The 17,962-nt window shown below is 39.1% G+C and overlaps 2 protein-coding genes across 4 annotated transcripts in view; both read right to left on the bottom strand.

Annotated features, from left to right (window-relative positions):
• Positions 1–17,962, bottom strand: part of rabgap1 (RAB GTPase activating protein 1) — a 67,402-nt gene that overhangs the window by 20,351 nt on the left and 29,089 nt on the right. For both annotated transcript variants that reach the window (XM_077542744.1, XM_077542745.1), the window contains 2 exons: positions 2,812–2,925; positions 886–960 (listed from right to left, as the gene is read on the bottom strand). In XM_077542744.1, the coding sequence (XP_077398870.1) occupies positions 886–960; positions 2,812–2,925 (189 nt within the window). The remainder of the gene's footprint in view (positions 1–885; positions 961–2,811; positions 2,926–17,962) is intronic.
• LOC144034298 (putative G-protein coupled receptor 21) lies at positions 8,311–17,265 on the bottom strand. 2 transcript variants are annotated; one of them, XM_077543018.1, is made up of 2 exons: positions 12,883–17,265; positions 8,311–12,801 (listed from the first exon to the last, which is right to left on the bottom strand). In XM_077543018.1, exon 2 carries the CDS (start codon positions 12,229–12,231, stop codon positions 10,993–10,995), a length of 1,239 nt encoding a protein of 412 aa, XP_077399144.1. In that variant the 5' UTR covers positions 12,232–12,801; positions 12,883–17,265; the 3' UTR covers positions 8,311–10,992. The 2 variants fall into 2 exon arrangements, with proteins under 2 accessions (XP_077399144.1, XP_077399145.1); XM_077543019.1 differs by having other exon boundaries at positions 8,311–12,798.

The raw sequence follows: 17,962 nt of genomic DNA, 5'->3' as shown, positions 1-17,962 counted from the left end.
CATAGGTTTGTTTTTCAATTTATTTATATAGATTATGAATCAGATTAAAGAAAAATTCACAAACTGATAAATTTAATAAAAAAATAAATAATAAATTAAACAATAAACCTTCTGCTGGTGTTATTTTTGTTTTGTTTTATTTTATCATGTACATTCAATCACCATTTTTGTTGTTGATTCAACCAACAGCCAGTTCCATTGATCGATGAAATAGAAAAAATTTAAATTTTAAGAATTTTTAATTTAACTAAATTTATGTTGACCCAGTCATCTCATTTAAACAAAGGAAATTAATTAAATATGAAGCAAAAAAAAATGTTTTATTTACAAGAGTAAACTTAAACGGGGGTCAAAATTACGTCAAAGAATTTTTAATTTAACTCAATTTATGTCGACCCAGTCATCTCATTTAAACAAGGGAAATTAATTAAATATGAAGCAAAAAAAGTATGTTGTTTTATTTACAAGAGTAAACTTAAACGGGGGTCAAAATTACGTAAAAAAAAAAAAATCTGGATCTAAATGTGTATGACAGATCTAATACATAAGCAGTGAAGACATTGATTTTGTTTGTGTCCTCTTTATTTACACATAAAATGACTTGACCCTCCAGGAAATCTTACTAGAACTTAAATGGCACCAAAACATGATGGAAGTCGACATCTGAGACTGATATCAAAGGAGGACACTCAACAGTTGTTCTCTGTGCTTGAAATTGTTAGACAAGATAACCAAATACATTTTCTTTTTTTGCTGGAACTCAGCTGATAAGACGACTTAAGGCATGTCAAATAATAATAATAATAAAGAACAGAACCCACTTCAACTGAACTTCAGTTTGTTTGATGAAAAATGGGTTTTTGCTGGATTGATATGTAAACTCACGTGCAACAGTAGCACAGCAGCCAAGAAGGATTGTCCCTGGCAGTAGCCAATCTCCTCATCATACACAGAGTATGCCTGGAGGGAGGAGACAAACACACGTGTGCAGAATGTCATTAAATAGGCTTGACAGTTCATGCAAACGCTGAAAAATGAAACGTTCAAATAACTAAATAAATAAATGTAATAAATACCAAGAGTGCTCAGTTTGTAGTAGATCCATAACAAAATTGTAAATAAAAAGATGGGATATTAATAAACAGCCACCTACAAACCGCATTTGTTTAGATCATATCATTTAGATAAAGCTTGTTTAAATACTGAATATCAGAGCAGATGGAATTCGCTTTAAGAAACACACAGTTAGTAAACACGTGTCAGTTTGATGTTGGAATAGAGAGGGAAAAGAAAGGATGGTGTATGGTGCCATTGAGACGTTGTAAATCTGTGAGGAGAGGAAACAAAACAGGAAAGAATTTAGCCAAAATGGTCTAAGTGGCCTACTGTGCTACAAATGGGAGTAATGAGTCAAGCCAAGATGATCAATCCACAAACAGAGCAAACGCGGGGGGAGTTGGGGCTGACTGAATTATTTAAACACACCTGAGGAGGTGCTTAACTGCGTGGAGATGGATGCCCTCGCTCGAGTTATCCATACATAATGAATGAAATGAAAAATCTGAGCACAGCAACCACAGTCATGGGTTTAAATGAGTGTCTCAATAATATGCATGTGCACAAAATGCAAACGGAGAAAATGTGCTTTTTATGCGCTTTTATCTGATATGTGTTTGGACCAACAGCTTCAAAACTCAGGGAACCTGTCAGACTGTAAAGTAACAAGCTATGTACACAATTGTCACATTGTATTCCAAGGAAACGTAATCTCCATTTTTTACGAGCCCTTAAAAAGGGGGGAATAGTGAAGACACTGATGATCATTGTTTCGTGTGCATCCACATCAATTACCCGCTGGAAACAAAACCCCCAAAAAGCTGATATTTAATTACTGGTACATATGGAACATTTTCTATTAATTCTATTTTGACAGAGCTGAGAGCATTCACATGACTGGATAATCAAAATTCTAAAGTGACACTAGATGACTTCTAAATTCAAAATAATTCTTCCTATTGGAAACAAGCAACTTAACCCCCACCCCCACCCCCACCCGCAGAGTAACCTCTCTTAAAAGAAAACATAAAACTGCTAACCCAGAAATGGTTGGTTGACTGGTCGATCACAAATATGGTATAGGCAGATCGCATGCTGGACTTTTAAAAACAAAAACAAAACAAAAAAAACATTTTTTTTTTTTTTAAACAAAAAGTTTTTACTGTAGTAAGTAGGCTGAGACAAAATCCTCAAATACATCTTTTGTGGTGATTGCTGCTGATCTAAACTGATGACATCACTTTTTTATTTGATTGTTTTATATTTACAGCCTAGAAGTATTGTTCAAGTTCATACAAGTGTTTATTGTAATTGCGACTTCACTACTGCGTTGGTTAGGTTAGTGAGCGACTACGGTGAATTCTGATTAACACATTTTGCTTACATCATCATTATAGGAACAAAACTGTTGTACAGTGAGGACCCCTTGTATGGAGTCTTCTAAAAGAATGTGGGGAAATAATGGTTGTAAAACATTTGGGTGATAATTCTAAAACAAAACCACACACCCTCATTGAAATCTGGTGGTATGAGCTTTATAAATTTACGGGGGAAAAAAATAGGAAATGTAAGTGGGGTGGCAAGAAAAAACATAAAATAAAATAAAGTCAAGTAAAATAAAATAAAAATGCCGCCACCCAATTTTTGGTTTTGCTTTTGCACTTTGCTGATCCATTCATATGACCGACTTGCTGCATAATGCTTTAATGTTGCCAGTGCAGATATATGAATTTAAACCTCTTCAAGTGTGAATACCTTGCAGATCTTATACAGGGAGTCTTGCCCATCACCTCCGGTGTCTTTGAAGTAGTCATGAGCTGGGAACGTCCTGTTAATGTCTCGAGTGATGGCACTGTCTTGGGGCGATTCCTAGCAGTGAGATAAGGGGGAGGCGGGGGAGAGGAGGACAGACAGAACAAATATTATACATCCATCCGAACCGTTTATTCTTATGAGGGTCTCAATTGTTGTTTGAAGACATCCAACAAGTATCCAGCAGTATGGTGGACATATAAGAGCAAGGGTCTCCAAGTCTGATCCTCGAGAGCCCCTATCCAGCATGTTCTCCATGTCTCCCTCCTCCAATACACCTGAATCAAATCATCAGGATCGTTATCAGGCTTCTGCATAGCTGTTTCATATAGACCCGTTTAGTCATGTTAAGTAAATAGAGCAGAACCTCCAAAGTACAATGACCAAAAGTAGACAAATTTGGACTTGAACAAGCAACTGTATGGTGGTGAGTATTTTTTGCTTTGAGTTGTATTCAGTGGTTAACTTCTCTTTATATGTGCAAGACAGTATAGGGATGTTAAAATGTTACCTAAAACATTGCTGTACACTAGATAATGTGATTTCATGATGGTGACACTTTGAGAGTGTAACAAATGAATGCAATGAAAATCAATGATTTCCTGTGGGAAACTTGTTTGCAATTCAGAACTGGCGTCACAGAACAGATTGCAATCTGTATTTTACATTACAGCTTTATTGCACAGCACTAAGGTGCAGCTCAAGTCGAAACTTGGGTGATGTAAGACACAAATTAGTTAATTTATTTAGCCTCCTCTGGCGGAATGACATTCAAGCTTCCATTGAAGATTTTTGCACGCGGGCAACATCCTCTCCCTTTATTAGACGATAATGAGCGCAGGAACAAATAAGAATAAGGATCAATCAAGAAAATAATTAATTTGGGAATTTGCTGTTATAAGAATGTGGGGTGTTAATTTGAAGTTAAATTATCTTGTCTGTTTTGTGATACTACAAATGGACATTAGGATGACACTAACATGAAAATGTGTTTATTAACCACTGTGATTAGTTGATGATGGATATCTATTAGCCCAAATGAACTCAAATAAAAGAATAAAATGGTAATGATAATAAAAAAAAAATGGGGGGTGAAAAAAATGTGTTTTCATTAAGTTATAATTATATTTAGAGTGCTCTTTCCGTGTTTGTAAAATAACAATTTAGTAGTCCCCCACTTTTTAAGGAGAAAAGGGACCAAGGCGAATAGCAAAAAAAAAAACATTAAAAAAAAACTTGAGTAATTGACATCCCCCCAAATTGTTTACAATTGTATATACTAAAAGCAGTTTAAACTTTTAATGTCCCACAAACAATTATCCTAAACTGTTTAATAATATTTCAAACTAATCTTATAACTTAAAACTACATGGCATACAAATGAATTTAATAAATAAAAAAAATTTAAAATAAAAAGTACTGCAAATCTGCCACCAATATGTCATCTATGTATGTATGTTTTAATTTCCAATATGGCCCTAATACTCTGGAGTGATTCCTCCTGGCAAGGCTTTCGACGTTTGTTAATTCAGTTTTATGTATTCCCTGCAGCTAATTAAAGCTTCTCTGAGTTTTAGATATCCATCAAGTCCACAGCAGCCTCCTTCCCCCTGCCATTTAAAACTCTACACCAACATCCAGAAAGGAAGAACTGCCAGTTGAAAATAAAGAGTGTACAAAAAGAAACAGGAAGAAAGAAATAGTCAAACTCTAGCCAGCTAATGGTGATCACGCACCGGCATCTGTGTTGCTAAATGTGTCAAACAGCTTCCACCACCACGCCTTGCAAATCACAGATGCACTACAGTCCACTCTGTGTTTGTTTACTGTTGTGGAAGACCATGTACCGAGTCTATCATACTGTATGTAGAGCGTACTGTACAAACTGTGTTAAATTCTTCACATTCTGCCATCCCTGGACTGCTAATATCTCCATTAGCACGTCAAAAGCAGTTACCATCTGCACAGTTTAAGCCCAAGGCTATTGGTATCGGTCTATCAGCTCATTCAGACTGAAGCAAATCTTTGATAATTATACATTTTACAACCAGGAAGCCAGGAGTGAGTGTGTCCATAACACTGATCCAAAGCATCCGAATGAATGATAAGCTTCCATGTTTATACAAGCACCACTTAGCCACTCTTATCTCAAGTGCTGAGAGCTTAGACAAAGACCTCTGACATTATGGCAAATTAGCTTCCCTTCTGTCTTTGTGTTCAGCTTGTGAGAGCCTTGCGTGAGAGGGGAGTGAAAACATAACCAACGTCTCATAGCGGTGGATGTAAGTGCAGGTACCTGCAATAAATATGCTACCATTTGCTTCTGCAAGACTCATACCAGGAGTGCAGTAAATTCAAACCCTAAAAATATATATATATATATTCAGTATCTGACGTACTAGAATAACGTCAGTAAATGGAAGATATACAAAAGGAATAGACGCTCAACGGGATCCAATCTTTTCCCTCCGAGGGCCAAATATAGAGAAATTGAAGGTTGCACTTTGAAATACATTTTTACGCCAATTTTTCAAGCACACCAAAATTAGTCTCAAGCAATTGCATAATATTTATATATTCCACTGTTGTTTTGGATAAAATGCTCCCTGAACAGCCTTCTACAAGACAAATGGTTTAGGATTTGACAATATTTTGAGGTGGTCGAGACCCAAACACACCAGAATAATTCAGTTCCTGCATTGAACATCATTCAAATCCAATCTCTACATTCAGAATAAAAACAGGAGCAATATGTCGTAAGATAACTTTTTTTAAAGCAGTTACTTGGCAATCATTCATATGATATTTTTACAATTTGTACTTTGACACAGAGCAGATATTTGCTTGTAAAAATTAAGTATCTTTATTCATCACAGCCTTGATGAAGAGAAGTGTTACTTTTATTTAAATGTAAAAAGTTCATTTGCATATTTAGAAAGGCTCTTTATTAGTAGCAGATGTAATTTTTAGTATATGTCGCGGTAGTGTTGCTCGACTAGAAGAAAATATTAATCATGATTCATTTGGTAATAATTTAAATCACAATTAGGACAGTCATTTGTTTGTACAAAACAAGAAAATGTTAAAACTTGTATAAAAAAAATAATAATAATAATTAAAAAAATAAAATAAAACTGTTTTGAATTGGAAATACTGAATTAATATGACTGTTTTGAATCTACAGTTATAAGGTCAAGCCAGCTAATGCTAGTTTAATATTCAATGGAAAAAATATTATTAGTCATGTGCTTTCTTTAATTATCTGTATGGCTCAATAGAATCAATGCAATTAGAAAATTATACAGTGGTACACTGGTGTGATTTCAAAATTATGAACGTTACGTAACAAATTATGCATTTTGAAACTGAATATTAGCTTTGGCATTGGTCACAACAACATGTTTGCTGTTTCTTTTTTTTGGGGGGGGAGAGCTCAGTATTGATCATTTGACATGTCATCATCATTGTTCTCCCTTTTTTTTTTTTTGTATGTGTGTGTGTGCGTGCGTGCGTGCGTGTAAAAAAAAAAAAAATAATTCCCATACCGTTCACCTAAACCGAACACTTCAAAATCCAGCCAGAGTCGTGGGGCCGGCAGGAGACCCGAAGAGGGACCAAAGAAAAGAAAGAAAAGCGAAGCCCAGCACCGACCAGACACCACCCACCGGGCCACTAACCAGAGTCCTTCACCAACCCCAGAGACTTCTAAATTCCAACAAATCAGGGAGACCTCAAGGGCCCAAAGGAGAAACTGAGGAAAGGTAGACAGGACAGACGAAGCAGAGTGAGATCCACAGACACCCGCCTCCACCGAATCAATGACCTGAGGGAGAAACAAATTGTGTCTGAGTTTCGATAGATGCTGGTGTGGTGGATCTGGCATGCATGAAAATCTCCACCAAAGAGGGGAGCTGTCGACCCCCGCCAGGACAGAGCAAGCGCAACACCTCAGGGCCCCCCAGGCCGCGGCAGCACCAAAGGACGACCCCCGGGCCCCGCAGGGGCCACCGGCCGGAGAGCAAACCCAGGAACATGTTTGCTGTTTCTTAATTAAGATGCAGGAATTTTCACAGGAACTATGTTCAATCCATTTTGCCCAAAATTTGAGTGTGAGTAAGCTGATCTAATTAATTAGCATAGCCAATGCCTCTGGCTGGCTTCTGATGACAAAAAATAATTTGATTTTATGGGAATGTACTAATAACAAACAAGGGCTTAGTTGTTCTCAAAACTGTTTCTGTCTCAACATAAGAAAATAATTATCTGATGATGATGTTAAGATATGGATTCATGTACTGCTTTTTAGCACATCAAAATATATTTTAAGCAGACATAACACTTTTTGAAATTAGCTTTTCATGTAGACAAAATGTATTAAATCAATTTCTAACAAAAAGTGTGCAGTAATTGTTGCATTACAATCATTGAATGATGAGTTAGTAGTCAACTGGTATGACAAATTGCTCACTTGGATGTATGCGATTAAGACACAAAGAAATTGCACTTAAAAAAAAAAATCAGTGATTAGAGAAGCAAGGGGACAAAATGTGCCCTGCTTATAGACAAAAACGTCAATGGGATTGGGCCAAATATGGTCGACCCACAATGTGTGCGAGTGTGTGTACTGTATGACTACTGTAATGCTGGGAATAGCGGTTCAGTGTTGCCATTCCGTGGGAAGGTTGAGTTGAGTATTTAGCCGACTATTGTTAATGTCCCTCATTTTGTTTGAGTTAACACAATGGCTGACTTGTCATTCTGTTATTCTTTCTCTGCTTGCAGTTGAAATGCCAAATAGAACATACAACAGGATATAACATAAACCTGACAAATTCTCCTCCTTGCATTCTTTCACTTTCCAAACTTGACCCCCAACTGTGTTGTATTCTCGCCTTTACATACCCAATCATTAAATCTTAATCATATTCTTCACACTCTAGTTTTTGTGCCACTTCTACTACTGTGCAGCTGCTTCAACTCCAACAAGCAACAGAGACATCATCGCAGACACAATCAGGTTAAAAGACAAGAGACGGGTAGACCATAATAGCACCACCAAAGACAATGTAAACTGCCAAATCAACTTCCTCCACTCTCTTATAGCATCAATCCCACCATCATTCAGTCATCCACTTAAACATGTGCTGCCTCATTACCACAATGCACACTCAGCGCTCTGCATTCTGGTGCTGGTGCGTTACAGTCCATTTACATCATGTTAGTATTTTCTCTGCAACACTCTAAACTGGCACGTTTGCAATTTAGCAAATGATGAAGTCCTGAGCAACTGAAATCTATTACTTTTCTTTTAGATCTTACAAAAGAATTCTATTGACCACATTTGTTACAGTGTGTTGTAAAAATTGTATCATAAGATGTACTGTAGAGTGCATCGTGTCTGTTTTGAACATATACTGTGATTAGAAAAGGTACACAAATATGTCAATAGTACACAGAGATAAAATTACATTTATTTTCTCAGTACAGATGCACAACATGTACAAAGTTACAATACAATATACAGTACATATAGGTTTGCCACCAACAGATCATAAAGTTTTCTGGTATTGGCCACAGGGTCTCATTACAAAGTGACAGTAAAAATAAGCACATTTGATGGATTTATTTCAAATTCTCAGTCTACGAATTCAATTTGCAAAACTCATTCTGCATATGACTGTGACTTACATTGTTAAGAGTGGGCTCTATCTCAAAGTACATTTTCAAGACTGAAAAGTCAGATGCTCACAAAAGCTGGGTCATGAGTGTACAATTAGCTCCGTAGTGGTGTGTCCTATTTAGATCCTAAAATAAAGACACAAAAAACCCAATACAGATTGAAAGACAGATAAGGAAATGTCTGTCTCCAGCTCTGCAACGTGTGTTAAAGCGCAGTCATTGATTAAGAATGTACAACCTCTTCTTAAGTATGACCAATGGTATTTAGTTTGAATGGATTTTGTCTAACTTAATAATTTAACTATAGTATCTCTCAAAAGTCTTTTATTTACAAGGAGCCATGCTGTATGTACAGACTGAAAATTCATTAATAAAATAATGACTCCACTTGCTCCCTGACCAACAAACAATTCAGAAAGTAGTGCACATAAAATTGTTGGCAGCAGCAACACCCGTCATATGACATTGAATTGCCTTAAAAACAAAAACAAAAATCTGATCACTTCCGTAGATTACAATCTGTTCTTTTCAAGCATAAAAATCATTTTACAGTAGGTTCACCTCGATAAAGCCAAGGGAAAGATGCACTTTCATAATAAATACAATTGCAGTTATGTTTCGCCTCATTTAAGTCTTCACAATGGAATAGACACACATTCATTATGCCATTTCTTTACACTGACAATGAGGTGACAACAGAACGTAGTAACGAGTAACGTGAACGATTATCATATTTGGCACTGATTCACAAATGACGGCATTTTGTAAGACAAGACGTGAATTTATCATGATTGTGCATCATAATTACAAAACTACACCCACAAAAACACTTAAAATATCTTCGAGTGGGAGTAAGTCGAGCAATGGAAGGTGATAACCGCGTTAGCACCCTGGCTTTAACAGTCTTGTTCAGCCACTGGTCACGTTCTGGTATACCCAAACTGTACAAACGCTCACTTAGCAGTTACACTTCACTGAATGAAAGCTTTATGAGCTGCACACACGTAAAATTGACAGCCCATGTCTATTCGGTCTAACAGTCCCATGTCTACAAAACAAAGCCCTCTGTAAATGTAAGGGTAATAACACATTCCCACTTCAATTTGTATTTCAAGGCAACAATGAATTACTTCAAGGTGCGCTTCACAGTCTTGACAATCTGCACCAAAAGTGCAGAACCCCCTCAAATATTAACCCCCATACTGGATACTAAATTATTTTAAAAAAACTGCTAACTTTCTTTGGTATATAACATAAGGTACTGCATATAAAGCTATGTTGTCTATTTCCACAGTAATACAATAGATCTATTCAGCTTGCTGAATGTGAAATTCCAGTAAGCTCCAAAAAGTACAGCTGAAGAGATGACGAGAATATACAATACGTGCATGCACACAGACACATGGAAGTCTCAGGGGTCACTCTGCTTTCAGAAGAACTTTGTAACCAGAGAGAACGGCCCCTTTGTTTTGTTTTTGTGTCTTTTCCTGCGATGCTCAATGGTTTTGTGCAAATGCACAGGTACATTACTGTGATCACGATACTGCACCTAACAACCACTGCACTCAACGGAACAAGGCAGTGCTTCACATTAGGGACGTGAAGTTTCAGCTACCACAAAACACACAGCGTGTCATCAGACCACTGTCCCCAGGCAAAAGATGTACCAAATTATAAAATGTACCAGTTATCAGCGTACAGTTAAGTGTGAAAACATTGACTCTCTTGGTTTTGCTTGATGGTTTACACTTAGTTTCTAACAGACATCAGAGAAAATTGGGGTGACAACTGCATTACATGGAACAACAAAGATAAAGGAGTTGAAAAAACAGCAGTTTGGCTAACAGTCAAAGCCTCTCGTTCATTTATTAACATCATTGAATTTTCATCAAGATTGAATATCCTGTGCTAACTAATAGAAAAAATTATAAAAGATGTACGCTCTACCTCTAAATTGTTTGTTTGCTTTTCACTGACTAAGCACAATCAGACATATCATTCATTGATTTTAATAAATGCAATGTACAGCAAGAATACCTCAAAGTACATCATATTAACAGTTCAGCTCACTTTCCTTCATGATAATATTCAGTCCTTGCATTGTGTCGCCTTTGCAAAATAAGTTAGATACATTTCCAAACAGAACACTTGACGAAGCATCCCGTCTCCTCTAAAATCCCATCCATCTTTCGCAGACTGTCCCTCCCAAGAATGAATGACACCTTGTAGGGCAATTTCGGACAGTTTATCCTTCAGTGCTTCACTCCAGACTCTTCCCACTGCCAGCTGTGGCGTGAGCAGAGAGGACATCTGTGTAACCTCCAAATGTGACGGAAACAGTGGTGGCACAAAGCCGCCTCTTTCCATCACTTAGTGGAAACATTTCAACTTGCAGAAGAGTTTCTGAGTGCCAACGTTGGCACAAGGCTGTCCCCGATGCAGGCGCTACACATGACATGTGCCAATTCCTGCGTCTCCATGGCCTGACCCGTACCCTGTCCCAGCACATCCCTGTTCAATTGAACCAATGAACGCCTTTTTGGGTTTCCTTACGCTGAAGCCGCTGCCACTGCGCTGTAAACAGTAGGAGCAGAGACGCTTGAGGCCCTTCCTGAAGGCTGAGTTGGAGAGGCTGTAGATGAGACAGTTACAGAAGCTGTTGCTGATGGCTAGCCAAGTGGTGAGGAAAGACGCTGCAGGGTGGTGGTAGATCCCACCGCTCTCCAACAGAAAGTAAAGGATGTAGGGCAACCAGAGGATGTAGAAAACGCTGGTAATACGAAAAAGTACCATGGCATACCGTTTGTCCGGGTATGTTGAAGATGGTTGTTGATAATGCGATGGTTGATGCTGGTGTTTCTGAGGTTTTAATAAGACGGGCGAATGCCTTTGGTCTAGCTCACCATTGTCCTTGACCAGAGATCCAGATGTCAAACCTGGGTCTTGGTGCGGTTGGGGTCGGTAACGTGCGTGACGCTCGCTGATCTCCCTTGTGTGCTGCCGGCAGATCCTGAAGATGTTGGCGTAAGTGAAGCAGACGGTGAGAGCGGCGGGGGCATAGAGAAGCACGACAATGAAGGTTGTGAAGGCTGGCTGGGTCTTCCACTTGACAGCACACCACTCCACCACATCGCCATGATAACCGGGCTTCCCCCAGCCAAGGAATGATGGCAGAAACACCAATGCCGAGTACAACCATATCAGAACGATGCAGCACCGCACTCGACATGGTGTTACCAGGGCTGCGTAGGTCAGGGGTTGTGTGATGGCAATGTAGCGATCCACGCTCACGCATGCTAATGATACCATTGAGACGGACTTCAAAACGGACACCATGTATCCAAACACCTGGCAGGTGAGTTTGGGGTCAAGTCCTTGGAGGTAATGAAGTAAGGACAAGGAGGGGAAAAGGCAGCTGACACCTACAAGCAAATCAGCATACGCCATCGTCTGGATGAAAGCACTGGTGGTGTGCTGGCTTAGCAAAGGGGCGCAGTGAAAAACAAAAATCACCACCAAGTTGCCGGAAATGATCAGAACAGTGAGGAGAAGGATAATGGAGACTTCAAGCAGGCAGGTGGTGATGATTTTGGAGTAACTAATTTCAAGCAGACAAAAAGGAGCAGAGAAGTTCGACAGGTCAGCAGAACTTTGGTTCAGTGGATCCAGGAAGGAATTCATCATCTCGGGCAGGACGACGTCTCGTGGGGCCCTTCAAGGGTAAGGTCAATCCAAGGACTATTTTTACAGGTAGTTTCCTGGCTGTGAAACTAACTGCACAGTTTCAGTCTAGACCAAATGCTCCATATTTCAATTCCGTAGTTATTTTGCCACTTCATTTCAGTTCCAAGAGGGATGGAATGGTGATGAAGCCCTCTGATTGTGCAAATTAACACTTGTCCTGAGCACAAGGCAAAAAAATGTGTCTTTGCAGAAGAAGAAAAATCCAGTCTGGTTTATGCTTGAAAAGCCAGGGATGCCTCCAACATCCCCTGCCGAAGGGACAGAATGAGGAGTCCTTCTTATATTATTGTAATCCACCTCATCACAAACACAGCTTCCAGTGAAAATATATCACTGTGTAACATGCTGAAAAAACATAGCAGTCATGAACGATGCTTAGTCCAGCTTTTCCTGATTCCTGACTCGTTTCTTGCCTCTTCTTTACAGTAATTCCACCACACTTACGTGTGTGCCGGCTCTTTCCCCCCCAAGTTTCCGTCTAGTCCTTTGCCACAGTATCACGGCCAACTGCTGAAAGGAAAGCAGTATAAGATGTGATAGATGTTAAAAATGCCTGAACACACACACAGACAAATAAACAAATCTCCGTACCTCAGCTGTAACATCTATGAGGGGCAGCAGCAGCAATGTCTGAAGTGGAAATGAGGTAGGCAGGCATACCGATGCTGGAAGAACCCCTCTGCCTCCTCTTGATGATGGTTTATCTTCCTTTAATAACAGTCTCTTTCTCTTCCTTACTCTCAGTCTCCCTCCCACCGTAGCTCTCTCTCTCTCTTGCTCGCTGAAGAAACAGCGGCAGAAGTCCCTCCCTTCGATGTGGCTCAAGCCAATCATCGAGAGTAGAGACATGCGGCTGCCTCCATCCCACACCTTCTCCGACCCCCCCATCCAACCATTTTTCTTCTGCCACTGTGCACTCATGCACACAGTCAGATTATTATTGCAAAAAATTAAATACGCATAATAAACAAGGAGTGTTTAGTGTTTACCCATTGCGTGCGACATTGTCTTTGAAATGCATGTTTGCTCAAATCCCTGATCTTAAATAAACAAGTTTCAGTTGAAACACTGACGGACGGAGTCATAAGTGAAATTTACAGTAAACATTCCTGTGATTATTATAAATACACAGTGTTTTGTGCTGCTATGAAAAACAGAAAATACACACTACTTCAGTGTTGATCCGTTTGTTATTGTATTTGAGTGTTCTCCTGTTTTCAATGAAATAATACACAATGTTGTCTTGACACTTGAATTTCTAAAGAAAAACTAGAAATACATATACTATCTAATCTTTAACATGAACTGGTGAAGTTCTGCACATTTTAAAAATGATAAAATACAACTTGACCCCAGTCTCCACAGATATACGTATTAATATTTACGTGTCTGCTGTGTTGCGAATGGAATACTTCCAGTTTCAATTCCAAGTAAGGGGCTGTCATTAATCGCGCGTTAAAAAAATGTGTGGTGTTAAAGGAACTATAAATTAACTCAAAATTAATACACAAATTTTGACAGCCCTACTTAAAAGCACTGTTTTTGATTATTACCAAGAAAACCATCAATTGGCTCTTATGAGATCAGAATTTTTGTTGTCACTATTACAGTAATTTCTGGACTACGAGGTGCACCTGATTATAAGCTGCGCTAGCTAAATTTGGGGAATACTCGAGTTTGTTACACATATAAGCCGCACCTGACTGTAAAGCGCAGGTGTTTTAATGTTACCGCACCGGGTTCCCGCTACTTTCTTTTCCATAATGAGGGCGCAAATTGTCTCGCTCTCCTTCTGTCTCTCCTACTGTATTTGGGCTCACTTGGTTTGGTTTGCTCTGCCTGACGCTCTTGTGCTTCTTTTATAATGTGCCCCATTGTGATCTGATGGATAAGAAAGAAAGAAAAGTAGCGCCTTGTAGTCCAGAGATCACTGTATATCTGTCCAAACAAATGTATCTTTAATTATACCAGGCATTTAAAATGAACCAAAAAATAATAATACAATAAGAACCAATGACGCCACAATGACAAAATTTCTCATCTACAGTGAGTGGTTTACACCATCCATTCGGTACATGCATGGTGCCACGGCTGCCCAGGTACTGCAAATTGCACCTCATACTGCATGGTTTGCCCATGAAAAAGCATCAATCATCGTGTATTGAGGGGCAAGTGTGTTTATTTGAGTCATTAGTTGCTGTGTATCCCCAAATTATATAATGATGCGCAATGACAAATACTCTCTCCCAATGACCAACCAGCATTAGTTACCAATATGGTATCCATTCGCTCTGCATGCTTGGAACCATGGAAAATAAGAATTGGATCTACTGGTGGGAAACAATAATCCAATAGAGAAAGGATTAACATTCCCTGAACATAAACCTAAATTGAATTTGTATGCCGTCTTTTTCATGGTGTGCTATTCCTCAACCTGCCGCACAAACTACTGTGATAATGCTTGTTACCCAAATGTACAAAAATGCACAGCAACCAGAAAAAGAATTCTGTAGGTCATGAAAGTGTAGCACAAATAATTACATTTCACAGCCTCTGATTGTGTTAATTAGCACCAGAAAAAAATAGTGCGAAAGATAATTCCTCACCAGTGACTTGTCATGTGTTGTTGAGGCAGTTGGGGAGAAGACAAAATAATTCAGGTAGGAGTTCATCAAGTTCAGACAAAAGGACTTCAATATTCTGAAAACAATCTGCTGCCTGCTAAATCACTGAACACTCAGTCCATCTATCAGGTACACCTAACACTATTTGGCAGGTAGTGAATACAGCCACAATGTGATATCAATGTAGCAATACAAGATTACAGATGCCAACAATGCTATGTGGAAAAACATGCAGTTGAGTAATGTTATTGACGGCTGTCTTTTGTGTGTGTGTGTGTGTGTGGGGGGGGGTATTCAGTCAAATATAATAGAACCATATAAACAATTAACTTTCCAAATGTGGCGCGTGCTATAAATATTTTCAATAGATATAGAATCAAATGACAAGACTATGAAATAAATCTGACATTAAGTTCTACAGGAAGGGATGTGTATTAAATGGTAAAACACCGTGTGTGTATGTATGCTCACATAAATTCCTTTCGGGCTAACAGATTTGCAGATGCTGCATGAGACTACAGTATTTTGAAAGCGTCAGCTATAGTGAGTCGGCACAGGCCAACCTGACATCTTAATCTCCCTCCTAGCAGACAGTTGTTCATTATAAACTCTAAAGAACTGGTCAGGCCTTCGTTTTGAGATTTTGGATCGCATCTTCTTAAACAACTTAGTCGTGATCGGCCCTCATCACTCTAATGAACCAGTGCTACAACTTACGAGGATATGGGCTGTTATGATTACATCTAATTACACAGGATCCTACACTAAAATTAGAAGACTCGTCGGATATTAATAGCCAAATGCTAGATGATCCACATCCTCATTTAATGACTTTGTCAAGGCTGCAGAGTTTGTCTCGTGCAGAGCAATTTGCTGTCGCGTGATCGAGACCCAAACACACGCAAACACACGCCAGCCTGCACCTTTCTCTCTCCACCCCACCCGGAAAATCCAGACACACTCCTTTGCGTTCACGCACCCCCTCTGCCCATCGCACGAGGAGCTAAAAATAAATGACAGTAAGGAGGAAAGGGTTGGATGGGGAGGAATTGGATAAAAGATAGCAGCGAGAGGCAAGGGAATAGAGCTCATCAAAGAAGAGAGGAAGGTGAGGAAGAAGTCCAAGATACTAGGAACAAAATGGCAATAATAATAAGGTGCAGCCGCAATGATAAAGAGGAGGGGAGCATGACATCCTGACATTTGTTTGCTGAGCTGAAAACAAAGTAGACCTCAACTTTATGCACTGCGCAAGATCTCAATGCTAGTTCAAACTACCCACCATGCTTTGTTGGGCACAATAGACCAAAATGGAAACAAAAACTGTAAAAATCAACAATGCAACTCACCACTACGCTGAATGTAGTTGTTGTAATTAATGGGGGGCCCCATGCTTGTTTCTCTTTAACAAGCCACTCCTATTTTCATGGGTCATGGGAGCGTTTGTTGGCATGCAGGTCCACGAGACACAACTGCAGGTCTGCGTTGGAGTTTGGCTCCACAGAAGCGAGCGCATGACACACGCTCCCTACTAATCACAACAGCGCTTTGCCTTACAAGTATAATTCTTATTATTTATTTATTTTTAGATACAAACCATCACTTCACAATTCAAAACATCCATGCACCATCAATTCACGTTGTTTTCCCTGCAGTGGCAGTACACAGGTTCAAGTATGGTCCCGGAATGAATTAAACGTATGTCAAGGCTCCACTGTATTACTGCACTGCAATTAAGAACATCACAATGTGAAAGATACACCAAGTACTGGTTGTATTGGCATACGTAGCTTTTAGAAGAAACCAGCTGACTACAAGATTGTACATTTGAACTTTCTAATCGGTATAAAGTTTGACATGCAAGCACACCATGCGGTTGATATCATGCACTTTTTGTCTTTCACAAAAGGCCCTCAGTTCTTTGAACATCTAACTTGTGTTTTCAACAAACCTTGGCTACCTCTTGGAAAGAGCGTTCCCGTGACTAACACATGGCAATAATACAAGCCCTGGTTGACTGTCACAATGGCCTTTTTGTTTTGCTGAAAGTGCTGTAACAATCATGCTATATGTGGACAAAAGTATCAGAACACATTGAGCTTGAGTGAAACTGCAGATCCATGTCCCCATTTGAGTTCATCCCATTGATATAGTTGAAGTTAGGGTTCACAGGTTTTTCTACACAAACTCACTTGCCTTGAAAAGATGACATTCACGAAACATAAGTGTATAATACCCAAAAACATATATTTTTTTAAATTTTATTTCAAAACATGACATGTCTTGAGAAAATTTTAGGTGAAACTACTGCCCAGTCTCCAATGCACGGTAGCCTACTTACTCAACTTGACAAGGCTCTACTTCATATTTCCACTGGTTGGTACCCTTAGCCCTTTACGAGACAATACCATATGGGTGACACAAGCCACTGAAGTTTTAAGAATAAATGAATAGAAATGCCAACAAAAACAGATGCATTAGAGTTAGCTTCAGTGGGCCATTTTCTCTCCCTTAAGTTTTTTTGTGTCTCCTTAGCACAGCCAACACACCAAAAAGTGAATGCAGGACACTGTCACTCTGCAACATTGTTGTTGTTGTTTTTTTAAGTGTGACTTATGTGATGATGAGTCAGTTCTGTCAACCCATATGTTAGCTTCTTCACACATCAAATAGGTGTTGCCTTTCTATTTCTGTTCTCTTGTCACTTTAAAACAATCACAAAGTTCCACTGGGCTAGTTGGCCAAAATCACACATAGTTGTTCTGTCAGTCAATAGCTCCTGCCTGCTTTAATTTATGGAAATAATAAAGAATAAATATGGCCCATGGCTACAATATCTTTTTTTTGGCTGCTGGCTGGAATGTTAATTAGTCAGCATTCAAATGTAATCTGGTACTTTCAGTTCTCTGTAGCAGCGGGTCTTGTGTTAGGGTTGTATTAGGGGAAGAAAAGGTTACATTTCTAATTGTGTTCACGTTTTCAATGGCCTCATCAGAAATGCCCACGAACAGCATGTTCAGACATGATGAGACCAGGTCAAGGGATCA

The sequence above is a fragment of the Vanacampus margaritifer genome, chromosome 14 (assembly GCF_051991255.1).
Source record: "Vanacampus margaritifer isolate UIUO_Vmar chromosome 14, RoL_Vmar_1.0, whole genome shotgun sequence".
Taxonomy (NCBI): domain Eukaryota; kingdom Metazoa; phylum Chordata; class Actinopteri; order Syngnathiformes; family Syngnathidae; genus Vanacampus; species Vanacampus margaritifer.
This window is presented reverse-complemented; position numbering and strand designations above follow the sequence as displayed.